We start from the raw sequence: 12,738 nt of genomic DNA, 5'->3' as shown, positions 1-12,738 counted from the left end.
GAACAGGCTTCCTTGGGAGGTGGCGGGCTCTCCTTCCTTGGAGGTTTTAAACAGAGGCTAGAGGGTCATCTGACAGCAATGAAGATCCTGTGAATTTAGGGGGAGGGGTTTGTGAGCTTCCTGCATTGTGCAGGGGGTTGGACAAGATGACCCTGTAGGTCCCTTCCAACTCTATGATTTGATGATGATGATGATGATACTGGATTTATATCCTGCCCTATACTCTGAATCTCAGAGTCTCAGAGCATTCACAATCTCTTTTGCCTTCCCCCCTCAACAGACACCCTGTGAGGTGGGTGGGGCTGAGAGAGCTCTTGCAGCAGCTGCCCTTTCAAGGACAACCTCTGCCAGAGCTATGGCCGATCCAAGGCCATTCCAGCAGCTGCAAGTGGAGGAGTTGGGAAATCATTCCCGGTTCTCCCAGATAAGAGTCCGCGCACTTAACCTCCCACCCTACACCAAACTGGCTCTCAAGAGATGCTCAGGGTGGGAGGGAATTGTATCCTGGTAGAGTACAGATGGTGACTGTAGCCATGAAATTAAAAGATGTTTTCTACTTGGGAGGACAGCTGTGGCCAACCTGGGCAGTATAATTAAAAAATAGAGACATCACCCTGCCCACAAAAGTCCATATATTCAAAGCAATGGTATTCCCAGTAGTAATGTATGGCTGTGAGAGCTGGACCATAAGGAAGGCCGAGCGCAGAAGAATAGATGCTTTTGAGATGTGGTGCTGGAGAAGAATCTTGAGAGTCCCTTGGACTGCAAGAAGATCCAGTCAGTCAATCCGAAGGGAAATCAACCCAGACTGTTCCCTGGAAGGTCAGATGCTGAAGCTGAAGCTCAAATCCTTTGGCCACCCAATGAGAAGGGAGCACTCCCTGGAGAAGACCCTGATGCTGGGAAAGACAGAAGGCAAAAGAAGAAGGGGACGGCAAAAGATTAGATGGCTGGACAGTGTCGCTGATGTAACAAACACAAATCTGAGCAGACTTCGGAGGATGGTGGAAGACAGGAGGACCTGGCATGACTTTGTCCATGGGGTCGCAAAGAGTCAGACTCGACTATGCGATCTGAACAACAAAAAGAGCTCTGCCACCTAGAGATGAACTCCAAAAGCCCACCTGGAGCTTGGCAACCCTCACTAAGTGTCACAGTCCTGTCTCCCACTGAGCCACCTTGATTGGGCTGCAAGTGCTGGAAATCCGGTCGGGGTGTCCTCGGTAGGCTTGCCAGACCATAGGTCCCAGTAGGGGATTCCCCCAATTTTGCAGATGCCGGCTCACCACTAGCCCCACCCCAACAGCCACCACGCGCCTTTCTACCTTGGAATGCTCGAAACAGGGGTGGCCAAACTTGCTTAGCGTAAGAGCCACATAGAATAAATGTCAGATGTTTGAGAGCCGCGAGACATGAACGTCAGATGTTTGAGAGCCGCCCGATAGGAAGGAAGGAAAGAAGGATGGAAGCCAGGCAGGCAGGCAAATAGATGGGGAAGGAGGGAGAGGTGGACAGAAAGCAACTTTAACATTAAATGAATGCATTCTCCAAGTCAGTTTGGTGTAGTGGCGAAGTGCACGGACTCTTATCTGGGAGAGCCAGGTTTGATTCCCCACTTCTCCACTTGCACCTGCTGGAATGGCCTTGGGTCAGCCATAGCTGTCCTTGAAAGTGCAGTTTCTGTGAGAGCTCTCTCAGCCCCACCCACCTCACAGGGTATCTGTTGTGGGGGAAGAAGATAAAGGAGATTGTAAGTTGCTCTGAGACTCTGATTCAGAGAGATCATAGAATCATAGAGTTGGAAGGGGCCTCTAGGGTCATCTAGTCCAACCCCCTGCACAATGCAGGAGACTCACAAGCACCTCCCCCTAAATTCACAGGATCTTCATCGCTGTCAGATGGCCATCTAGCTTCTGTTTAAAAACCTCCAAGGAAGGAGAGCCCACCACCTCCCGAGATGGGTGGGGTATAAATCTACAGTCTTCTTCTTGGCTGGGGGAAGCGATTTAAAAAGAGAAATGCCTTCTTCAAGCTACTCAGTGGGGCAGTGAGGGGCTTTGAGAGCTACACAATATGTGTGAAAGAGCCACATGTGGCTCCCGAGCTGCAGTTTGGCCACCCCTGGCTTAGAAGAAGCTTGGAAACGCCTTGTGTTTTCGAAGGTGTTTGTGCCTTTAAATCTCAGCTCGAGGAAGCTGTATGGGAGTGGGGGTACCAGGCAGTGTGACCTGGATCTTCCTGGTTAAGCTGTGAGAAAGGAAGGAGCCCCATCCCTCCCTGCATTCATTTCAGAAGTCTTTTGCACAACAAAATAGATAGTAAAGAGTAAACTAGTTCCTTTCATTTCCCAGTGTTTGTCTGAAGAACTTGGTTGAATTACAGCAGATGAATACATTCAACAACTATCATGAGTAAATTGCCCCAGTGAGATCACAAAAGTATGGGCTTGCAAAACTCTGTTTATTTTGTCTGCCGTGTGTGTGTGTGTTCAGTTTCATTTAGTGGAAGTAGAGCCAGCTGCTGGGGGACAAGAAAATGAGGGTTTTTTTTCAGGGGAACTGCACTGCTGTATTTTTATTTATTTATTTTAGGGAATGGGAAAGTCTCTCGGTTCCACCCCCAAAGTCCCCAAATATTTTCTGAGTTGGACCTGGCAACCCTAGTCCTCTGCAATTACTCACCAACAACCCATCCCTGTGTCTACCTGGACATTGTAAACAGAGAAACATGATACGATCTGTGTTGAGTTGTCTTTGATGCATAATGGAAACAGGACCTGCTCTTTTGAGGGGACAAGGAAGGGTGCAGGAGGCTAACAATTGTGTCACGGACAGTCCAGAATGCAGAAACCTGACTGAACCTCATTTGCAAAGCCCATTGGAGAGGCCCGGATAATCCCCCAAGAAGTTTCAGCTACTCCCAGGGAAGAATCAGGAGCCCCATAAACACTAACGTAATTTGTGGTAGAAGAGCTAGCGTCCTTCCTTCCTTCCTTCCTTCCTTCCTTCCTTCCTTCCTTCCTTCCTTCCTTCCTTCCTTCCTTCCTTCCTTCCTTCCTTCCTTCCTTCCTTCCTTCCTTCCCTCCTTCCCTCCTTCCCTCCTTCCTTCCTTCCTTCCTTCCTTCCTTCCTTCCTTCCTTCCTTCCTTCCTTCCTTCCTTCCTTCCTTCCTTCCTTCCTTCCTGTCTTGTGGTTCTCAAACATCTGACATCTAAGAGCCAGTTTGGTGTAGTGGTTAAGTGCGCGAACTCTTATCTGGGAGAACAGGGTTTGATTCCCCACTCCTCCACTTGCAGCTGCTGGAATGGCCTTGGATCAGCCATAACTTCCGAAGGCGTTGTCCTTGAAAGGGCAGCTTTTGGGAGAGCTCTCTCAGCCCACCCCACCTCACAGGGTGTCTGTTGGGTGGGGTGCGGGAGGTAAAGGAGATTGTGAGCCACTCTGAGATCCAGAGTGTAGGGCGGGGTATAAATCCAATATCATCTTCTTCTTTTTCTTCTTCTTCCTCTTCTTCTTCATTCTATGTGGCTCTTACGTTAAGCAAGTTTGGCCAGCCACCCCGCTATAATTTTTTTAAAAAATGAGATACAGACAAGAACAGTTATCAGTCTAGTCCCCGAGATCTTTCCAATTCTTTGAACTCACCAGTATCTGGAAGGAGATAAGTTACAGAAGACTTGCTTAGGGTTTGGGATTGGAGTTACTTTGGAGTTGGAGTTACTTTGGTTTAGGAACTTGGGGATTTCTTTTGGCCCAAATGACACAGCCGGGTCCCTGGATGTCTGGCCGCTCATCTGTGTCCAAGCCTCAAAACATCACGTTGGCAAGATTCCATTCCCCCCCCCCATGGTGAAAATAAAAAAGCCGCTTTATTACTGGCGTTGCAGTTTTCATTTCACAGCAGCGGCATAGTAATAAGCCTCCCCCCAAGATACTCAGACGAGACCTGTGGATTTTAATAAAGGGTCTTCAGGATGCTCAGACTTCATGGCTCTGGCGAGACCTTGTTTGATATATCATCCGTGACCTCTGCGTAATCAGGGTTAAGTAAGGATCATGCCATGTCTGAGCCTTTGAATGAAAAAAAAGAAGAAGACCTGATTAGCTGTCAGGAATATCTACTGTCATGTTAATGAAAAGGACTCACCCCTGAGGCCAGGCAGGGAGATCTGCAGGGCTAGAACTGTGGATGCTGAAGCAGAAAGTCTGGGTTCAAGTCCTGCCTGCACAAAGGCTCACTGGGGGTGGAGCTCCCAGGGCTTTCCGTCTCAGCTGTGTATCCGATGGAGGGGACCTGGCTCAGTGGCAAAGCCTCTGCTCTCCATGCTGAAGGTCCCCGGTTCAATCCCCAGCATCCCAAATAAACTGATCTAGAAGGAGGTGATGCGAAAAGGCCTCACTGCCTCTGAGACCCAGGAGAGCTGCTCTCAGCTTGAGTAGACCAGGAGTGGCCAAACTAGCTTAAACATAAGGTAGCCCCCTGTGCACGCACCAGTCGTTTCCGACTCTGGGATGACGTTGCTTTCACAACGTTTTCACGGCAGACTTATTTACGGGGTGGTTTGCCACTGCCTTCCCCAGTCCTCTACCCTTTCCCCCCAGCAAGCTGGGGACTCAGTTTACTGACCTCGCAAGGATGGAAGGCTGAGTTGACCTGAAGCCGGCTACCTGAACCAGCTTCCGCTGGGATCGAACTCAGGTCATGAGCAGAGAGTTCAGACTGCAGTACTGCAGCTTTACCACTCTGCGCCACGGGGCTCTGTTAAAGGTAAGAGCCACATAGAATAAACATCAGATGTTTGAGAGGAAGGAAGGAAGGAAAGAAAGAAGGAAACTTCGTAGGTGCATTATGATACTGCCAGAAGCCAGGAGGGAAAATATAAAGATATGGAACGTGGTTTTCAGCTTCCTGAGAACCCCCTCTTCTAGCACTTACATTTGTGAAGCTATGCTTTAATTTCTTGCGTGCATTGAGGGGATTTCTCAGGCACTTGGGTGGATTACGCTATCCAATGGTTAGGACTGGAAATTCAAGGCCCCCAAATAGTTCCTTTTGCCTCCTGTGAACAGCAAACTCTACATCAGGGGTGGCCAAACTTGCTTATTGTAAGCGCCATTTAGAATAAGTGTCAGATGTTTGAGAGCCCAAGACATGAACATCAGATGTTGGTTGGAAGGAAGGACGGAAAATAGATGGGGGGAAGGAGAGGTGGAAAGAAAGCAACTTTAAATGCATTCTTCAAGCTGCCAGTTGACTTGGCTTGGAGAAGCGATTTAAAGAGAGAAATGCTTTCTCCAAGCCGGCCGACAAGGTTGTGGGGGCGTCAAGAGCCACACCATGGCTGATAACAGACCGACACTTTGGGCCAACTCAGAGATGCCTCTGAAGTCGGCCCCCAAAAACCCTGCAGACGGCAACATCTGCCGGGCGTCCCCATCCCGCACTTACCCTGTCCTCCGGGCCGATCTACCCGGCTCAAAAAGGCACCACTTCAAAAGTGGTGCCTTTTGGCTGCGGAGGCTCCGAGGCAGCTCCCGGCTGTCTGGAAGGCTGGAGAAGAAGAAGAAGATATTGGATTTATATCCCGCCCTCCACTCCGAAGAGTCTCAGAGCGGCTCACAATCTCCTTTACCTTTCTCCCCCACAACAGACACCCTGTGAGGTGGGTGGGGCTGAGAGGGCTCTCACAGCAGCTGCCCTTTCAAGGACAACCTCTGCCAGAGCTCTGGCTGACCCAAGGCCATTCCAGCAGCTGCAAGTGGAGGAGTGGGGAATCAAACCCGGTTCTCCCAGATAAGAGTCCGCACACTTAACCACTACACCAAACTGGCTCTCCAGAGCTCCAGAAGAGCGTCTGGGAGCCGTGAACGGGACGCGTGAGCGTTCCAGACGCTCCCCCCCCCCCGGTGCCCACGGCCCCGCCCCTTTCCCCAAGCGCCTTCCGGAAGCTCCAGGGCGCTCTATTTCCGGCTGGTTCTCTTCGAGGCGGTTGCAAGCCGCTCCAAACCGGCCCCCTGGTTTCAGCCCATATGTGTGAAAAACCTCGTGTGGCTCCCGAGCCACAGTTTGGCTTCCCCTGGTCTACGCTGTGGGCCATGCTGACCTTGAGGGACTGATGCTCTGATTCAGTATAAGGCAGTTTCATTGGTTTGTGTAACTTTTGAGCGCCTTCTTAATGATGCATTAACCCAGAATCCCGTTTGGGAGAGAGTTTGGTCTGATATGTGGCGGGGAAGACGGAGGAGCGGGGAGGATTGGGCCTCGTGGCAGTAATTTATCCGTTGATGGTATTCTCATTGGCAGGCCATAGTGTGGATTTTCCCCCCCTTGTTTGTTATTCCTATTTTTATTGCTTCCCCCCCCCCCCCCTGGCTCTTAATGGCAGAGCGCTCATCTGGGAATCAACACATTCCACCATCTAATGCTTGTCTATGAATTAAACATGACGGTGCATCACCTTAAATTACCCCTTTTGGAGTTGCAGCTCTTGTAGCTGTTCCCTGTATTCTTTCCTCGGCTTCATCAGGAGGAACTTACCTCTCTCCATAGCTTCCCTTTCAGAGTCTCGCGGAGCTCCACACTCGTAAAGCAGCGGAGGGCTTCGATTAGGGTTGCCAAGTCCAATTCAAGAGAAATCTGGGGACTTTGGGGGTGGAACCAGGAGACGTTGGGGGTAGAGCCAGGAGACATTGGAGGCGGAGCCAGAAGCAAGGGTGTGACAAGCATAATTGAACTCCAAGGGAGTTCTGGCCATCACATGGAAAGGGATTGCACATTTTTTAAAATGCATTCCTTCCATGGGAAATAATGAAGGATAGGAGCACCTTCTTTTGAGGATCATAGAATTGGACCCTTTGGTCCAATCTTTTTGAAACTTGGGGGGTATTTTGGGGAGAGGCACTGGATGCTATACTGAAAATGTGGTGCCTCTACCTCAAAGATAGCTCCCCCCAGACCCCAGATACCTGCGGCTCAATTCTCCATTATTTCCTATAGGAATTAGACTCCATACAGAATAACAGAGTTCCCAGCAGACATTTCCCTCCCCCCCCCCCTGCTTTCTGATAACCCTGAAGCGGGGGGAGGGCCTCCAAACCCGGGGATCCCCTGCCCCCACCTGGGGATTGGCAACCCTAGCATTGACACCTTTGCATCCCACAGCCTCCGTAGGGGACGAACAACATTGCCGTCTTATTGAGGGACAACCACTGGAACAATGGGGGATAATTCCATATTTATAGCGGGTGGGCTTTTAGTTACATTTTACCAGGTAATGAGAGTCTACATGTGCTTTGAGAAAAGAGGCAAAGCTGGCCCTCCTGAATTCAGTGTGTGTGTGTGTGTGTGTGTGTGTGTGTGTGCAGGCCTCGGATTCAGCGGGAGCTCACAGGAGCACAGCTCCTGAACCTTCCTGATGGTTCCCCCTCCCCCCACCTACCTTGTCCATCGAATAGTAGGTGCAGCTGCATAACAATCCCTGGATTAGGAGAGCAGGCAGCCAGCCAGCCACCAGGAACTTTGCCACGCCCCCAGCAGCCCCTGAAGAAGCCCGCACCACCCTTTCTCCACTTCTTATGTGAGTTTGGGCAGGGGGTGGCTTGCTGGCCTTTTGGGGGGGCAGCCACAAAGGAAAGCCCTAGCTGAGTGAGGCCTGCTTGGACTGGCTGGATCTCTAACCAGCCCAAGCAGGCCTCGCTTGCCCGGGGCTCTCCTTTCTAGCATTAGGTTGCTTTTGGCTGGGGGCAGTGGCATATGCTAATGAATTACGCTTATGAGCTCCACCACCTGTTTTTCTACAAAACGACCCCCTCTGTGTGTGTGTGTGTAAAGTACCATCAAATTGCAGCCAATTTATGGGGACCTGTAGGGCTTTCTAGTCAAGAGATGTTTGCCATCACCTTCCTCTGAATACAGACCCTGGAATTCCTTGGCGATCAGGGAAAAATGGCCCTAGAGCAAACTAAATTCATGTGGTAGCTCACAAAATAGATTTTTTGCTCACAAGACTCCACAGCCTAGAGGGAACATTGTTGGTAACCTTGGTTCAACACCGGTCTTGATCCTGCGGGACCTACGTTCTGACCAAGTTCATCGTTTCTTGACCGTGTTTCACCTTCTTCTTCCTTCTTCCCCAACAGCGACAGTGGGACGTGGAGCTTTGGACAATGTCCAGAAATTTTCCTCACTACCAACATATCTACCTGTAAGATACCAGATCTTGAGTGCCGATACGTCATTCTTCCTCAAAGAAGCCAACCAGGACTTCATGAGAAACTCAAGTCTGCAGTCTCGGATGGAGACCTTCTTTACGTATAAAGCCAAGAGGACGCCGGTGATCAATGCTAGCTACGGGCCGTTCTCGGTAGAGCACACTGTGCCCCAAGATCTGCTGTTAAACTCCAACCTGTTTGGGTCCACCAGCAAGTTTACATTCAACTGGAAACTGAAAGCTTACATCATGAATGAAAAAGTCTATCTCAGCAAACCCAAGGTCCAGGTTTTGTTCTACATCGTCGGAAGAGACTGGGACGATTATACTTCGAACGAACAGCTGCCTTGCATGCGGGTTTTTGCGTTTCGGGAAACGCGGGAAGTCCGGGGCAGTTGCAGGTTAAAGGGTGACCTGGGGTTATGCGTCGCTGACCTGGAACTTCAGCCCACCTGGTTTAGCCCCCCGACGGTTGTCACCGGCCGCAAGAAAGCACCCGATCCTTCCGACCCAAGCTCCATTGAGCTTTACTACACCATCCAGCCCGGCGATGAGAACGGGGAGTGCACCACGGAGGACATCAGGAAAGGGAATGCCATCCGGCCAGGGAAGGAAGGGACGGGGGAAACCATGTCTCACTTGCAGAGGATTGGCTCTGTCAGCCTCTATGGGACCACAGAGAGCTCTCAGCTGACGGAGCTGCGCCTGGATGGCAACGTGGTCATCTGGCTGCCGTCCAAGCCCATCAAACAAGGAGAAGTCGTGAGCGCTCGGGTGACCGTCAGTAGCAACATCACGGTGGACCAGTTCATCCTGAGGTAGGACGGGCTTGCTGGTTTCGGAGATAACGATCCATTTGTGCCTGTCGAGTCGATTGACCTTGGTTGCTTTTTAAGAGGAGTACTCTCATTCCGGGGCACAGACACACACACACCCCAAGATGAAAGACCTTAAGTTGAAAATCTTGGCCAGGTTCCTTTTTCCATTTCAAGGCTTTATAGGCGAGGGATATTTCCCCTGGAAGATGAGAGGGCAAACGGCTGTTCTGACATAGCCTTAGGCAGCCAGTTGTTCCTGGAAGCATTCTGCATGGAAGTGCGTTTGGGTCTCAAGTTTATAAGGACTATTTATTTATTTATTTGATTTGATTTATATCCCTCCCTACCCCACCGAAGCGGGCTCAGGGCGGCTCACAGCATAAAAGTTCTAACAATAAAATTTAGAATTAAAATACAATAGCAATTTACATAATTAAAACGTTAATATCAATACATCAATCCAACAGTGTGCTATCTATAGACTTCCTTCAGTATTTTGGTGCCGGTCAGTTATAAGCCAACCGGAAGAGGACTGTCTTACAGGCCCTGCGGAACTGTCAAATATCCCGCAGGGCCCTGACCTCTTCCGGTAACTGGTTCCACCAGCAAGGGGCTGTGATTGAGAAGGCCCTGTCCCTGGTTGACTTCAACCGGGCCTCCTTTGGCCCGGGGATTACAAGCAGGTTTTGAGAGCCAGATCGCAGTACTCTCTGGGGGATATATGGGAAGAGACGGTCCCTAAGATAGGCAGGTCCTAGGCCATAGACCAGGGAGGGGGGCAAACTTGCTAAACATAAGAGCCGGAAGGAAGGAAGGAAGGAAGGGAGGGAGGGAGGGAGGGAGGAAGGAAGGAAGGAAGGAAGGAAGGAAGGAAGGAAGGAAGGAAGGAAGGAAGGAAGGAAGGAAGGAAGGAAGGAAAGGAGGGAGGAAGGAAGGGAGGGAGGGAGGGAGGAAGGGAGGAGAGAGGGGTAGAAAGAAAGCAATTTTAAATGCATTATCCAAGCTGCCAGCTAGCTTGACTTGGTGAAGTGAACCTTAATGTAATAATAATAATAAATTAAAGAGACAGTTATCTTCTCCAAGCTGGCTGAAAGGGTGGCAGAGGCTCCGAGAGCCACACAATATGTGTGAAAGAGCCACATGTGGGCTCCTGAGTTGCCCTTCGGCTACCCTGGTGTATGAAGCACTGTTAAGCCACAACCAATTTATGGCAACGTCTGTAGGATTTTCAAGGCAAGTGACGTGCAGAGGTGGGTTGCTATTGCCTGCCTCTGCAAAACAGCCCTGGACATAGACAAGCTGGAACAGGTCCAGAGGAAGGCGATGAAGATGGTGAGGGGTCTGGAGACCAAGCCCTATGAAGAATGGTTGAAGGAGCTGGGAATGTTTAGCCTGGAGAGGAGGCAGCTGAGAGGTGATAGGATCACCATCTTCAAGTACTTGAAGGGCTGTCATCTAGAGGAGGGTGTGGAATTGTTTTCTGTGGCCCCAGAACGCAGGACCAGAACCACTGGGTTGAAATGAAATCAAAAGAGTTTCCGGCTCAACATTAGGAAGAACTTCCTGACCGTTAGAGGGGTTTCTCAGTGGAACAGGTTTCCTCGGGAGGTGGTGGGCTCTCCTTCCTTGGAGGTTTTGAAACACAGGCTAGATGGCCATCTGACAGCAATGAGGATCCTGTGAATTTAGGGGGAGGTGTTTGCGACTTTCCTGCATTGTGCAGGGGGCTGGACTAGGTGACCGTGGAGGTCCCTTCCAACTCTATGATTCTATGACTTCCTTGGTGGTCTCTCCTCCAAGTACTAATCATGACCAAGCTAGGGTTGCCGGCTTCCAGGTGGGGCCTGGAGATCTCCCGCTTTTACAACTGACTTCCAGCTGGCCGAGATCAGCTCCCCTGGAGAAAATGGCTGCTTTGAAGGGCGGAGTCTGTGGCATTGCATCATGCTGAGGCCCCTCCCCTCCCCAAACCCCGCCCTCTCCCAGATCCACCCTCAAAGCCTCCAGGTATTTCCCAACACAGACCTGGCAACCTTAGGGCCAACTCTGCTTAGCTTCTGCGGTCACTGCTGAGTTAGGCTGGGCCATCCAGGTTAGAGCCAGTAGAGCAGGGGTCCTCAAACTACGGCCCGTGGGCCAGATGCGGCCTGCTGAGGACGTTTATGTGGCCCGCCGGGTTATGGCAAAATCAGACTGGAAGTGACATTTGACCTAAACTCGCGTTAGCAACGCACACTTCCGGCACTGGGCTGAGGCGGCAGAGACAGAGTGTGAGGCGATACCGAGGTGAGGTGAGTTCCCAGGCTGGGGCGTGTGGTGTGGGGAAGGGAGAGAGATGCATAAGACGGAGAACTGACGGCCCACGGCCTTGTACAGTAACGGCAGTCCGGCCCTCCAACAGTCTGAAGGACAGTGAACTGGCCCCCCATTTTAAAAGTCTGAGGACCCCTGCAGTAGAGAGTCAGTCCTATTGCCCCCCTGCCCCCCTACAGCAACAGGGTAACACAGATACCCATCTGGAATGTCTCCTTATCCCCCTGGTTATCTTTTTTTTTTTTAATAATTGAAAACCCTCCTTTGCCAAAGAGCAAAGATGAAATCACATTCCTCCGAAAGGGGGTTCGCTGCCAAGAAAGAGAGTTGGAGGAGGCTCATTTGGCATCTTGTGTTGGGCTGCGGGGGGGGGGGGGGAGGAGGGGAGGGCCGCTCCTTTGAAAGCCTGCCCATCTCTGCTTTGTATCTCCCTGCAAAGAAAATGGGAGGTAGACTCCCAGCCGAAGCCAGATGGTTTTGCTTCGCCGCTTGGGGGGTGGGGGGTGGGGGAGAAGGATTTTGATTACTGCTGAAATGAATCTGAAAAACGAAAACAGATTTGCATTTGACAGACGCCGGGTTGCCAGGCGTGCCGAGGACAAATCGCTTTCTTCACTCACCGCGCTGCAAATAGAGGCAGATCTATTTTGAAACGGTTATTATTTATACCCCGCTTTGCAGACACCCCCAGATTGGCTCCCAAAGCAACTCGTGGGAATTGAAAGACAATAGAAAACACAACAAATGAGTTCTTTGGGAGATGTCCAGGGCTTTTTCTGTTGGGAAAAACTCCAGCAGGAACTCATTTGCATATAAGGCCACACCCCCTTACATCACCATTGTTTCACACAGGGCTTTTTGTAGAAAAAGCCCAGCAGGAACTTATTTGCTTATTAGGCCACACCCCCTGACATTACCATTGTTTCGTATGTGCTTTTTTGTTGAAAAAGCCTAGCAGGAACTTATTTTCATATCAGACCACACCCCCTGTCATCACCATTGTTTTGCATAGGGCTTTTTGTGGGGAAAGCCCAGCAGGAACTCATTTGCATATTAGGCCACACCCCTGAGATCACCATTGTTCCACACTGGCCTTTTTGTAGAAAAAAGCCCAGCAGGAACTCATTTGCATGTTAGGACACCCCCCCCCCCGAGATCACCATTGTTCCACACTGGCCTTTTTGTAGAAAAAGCCCAGCAGGAACTCATTTGCATATTAGGATACACCCCTGGATGCCAAACCAGCCGGAACTATGTTCCTAATAAGAAGACAACATTGGATTTATATCCTGCCCTCCACCCCGAATTTCCGAGTCTCTGAGCAGCTCCCAATCTCCTTTACCTTCCTCCCCCACAACAGACCCCCTGTGAGTGGGTGGGGCTGAGAGAGCTCTCCCAG

General features: G+C 50.7%; 1 protein-coding gene across 1 annotated transcript in view; it reads left to right on the top strand.

Moving 5' to 3' along the window:
- The window catches only part of TMEM132C (transmembrane protein 132C), a 393,879-nt gene that overhangs the window by 140,363 nt on the left and 240,778 nt on the right, over positions 1-12,738 (top strand). Inside the window, exon 2 of the mRNA XM_060249642.1 lies at positions 8,138-9,026. Coding sequence (XP_060105625.1) covers positions 8,138-9,026 — 889 coding nt within the window. The remainder of the gene's footprint in view (positions 1-8,137; positions 9,027-12,738) is intronic.

Source organism: Heteronotia binoei, chromosome 11 (assembly GCF_032191835.1).
Source record: "Heteronotia binoei isolate CCM8104 ecotype False Entrance Well chromosome 11, APGP_CSIRO_Hbin_v1, whole genome shotgun sequence".
Classification (NCBI taxonomy): Eukaryota; Metazoa; Chordata; class Lepidosauria; order Squamata; family Gekkonidae; genus Heteronotia; species Heteronotia binoei.
This window is presented reverse-complemented; position numbering and strand designations above follow the sequence as displayed.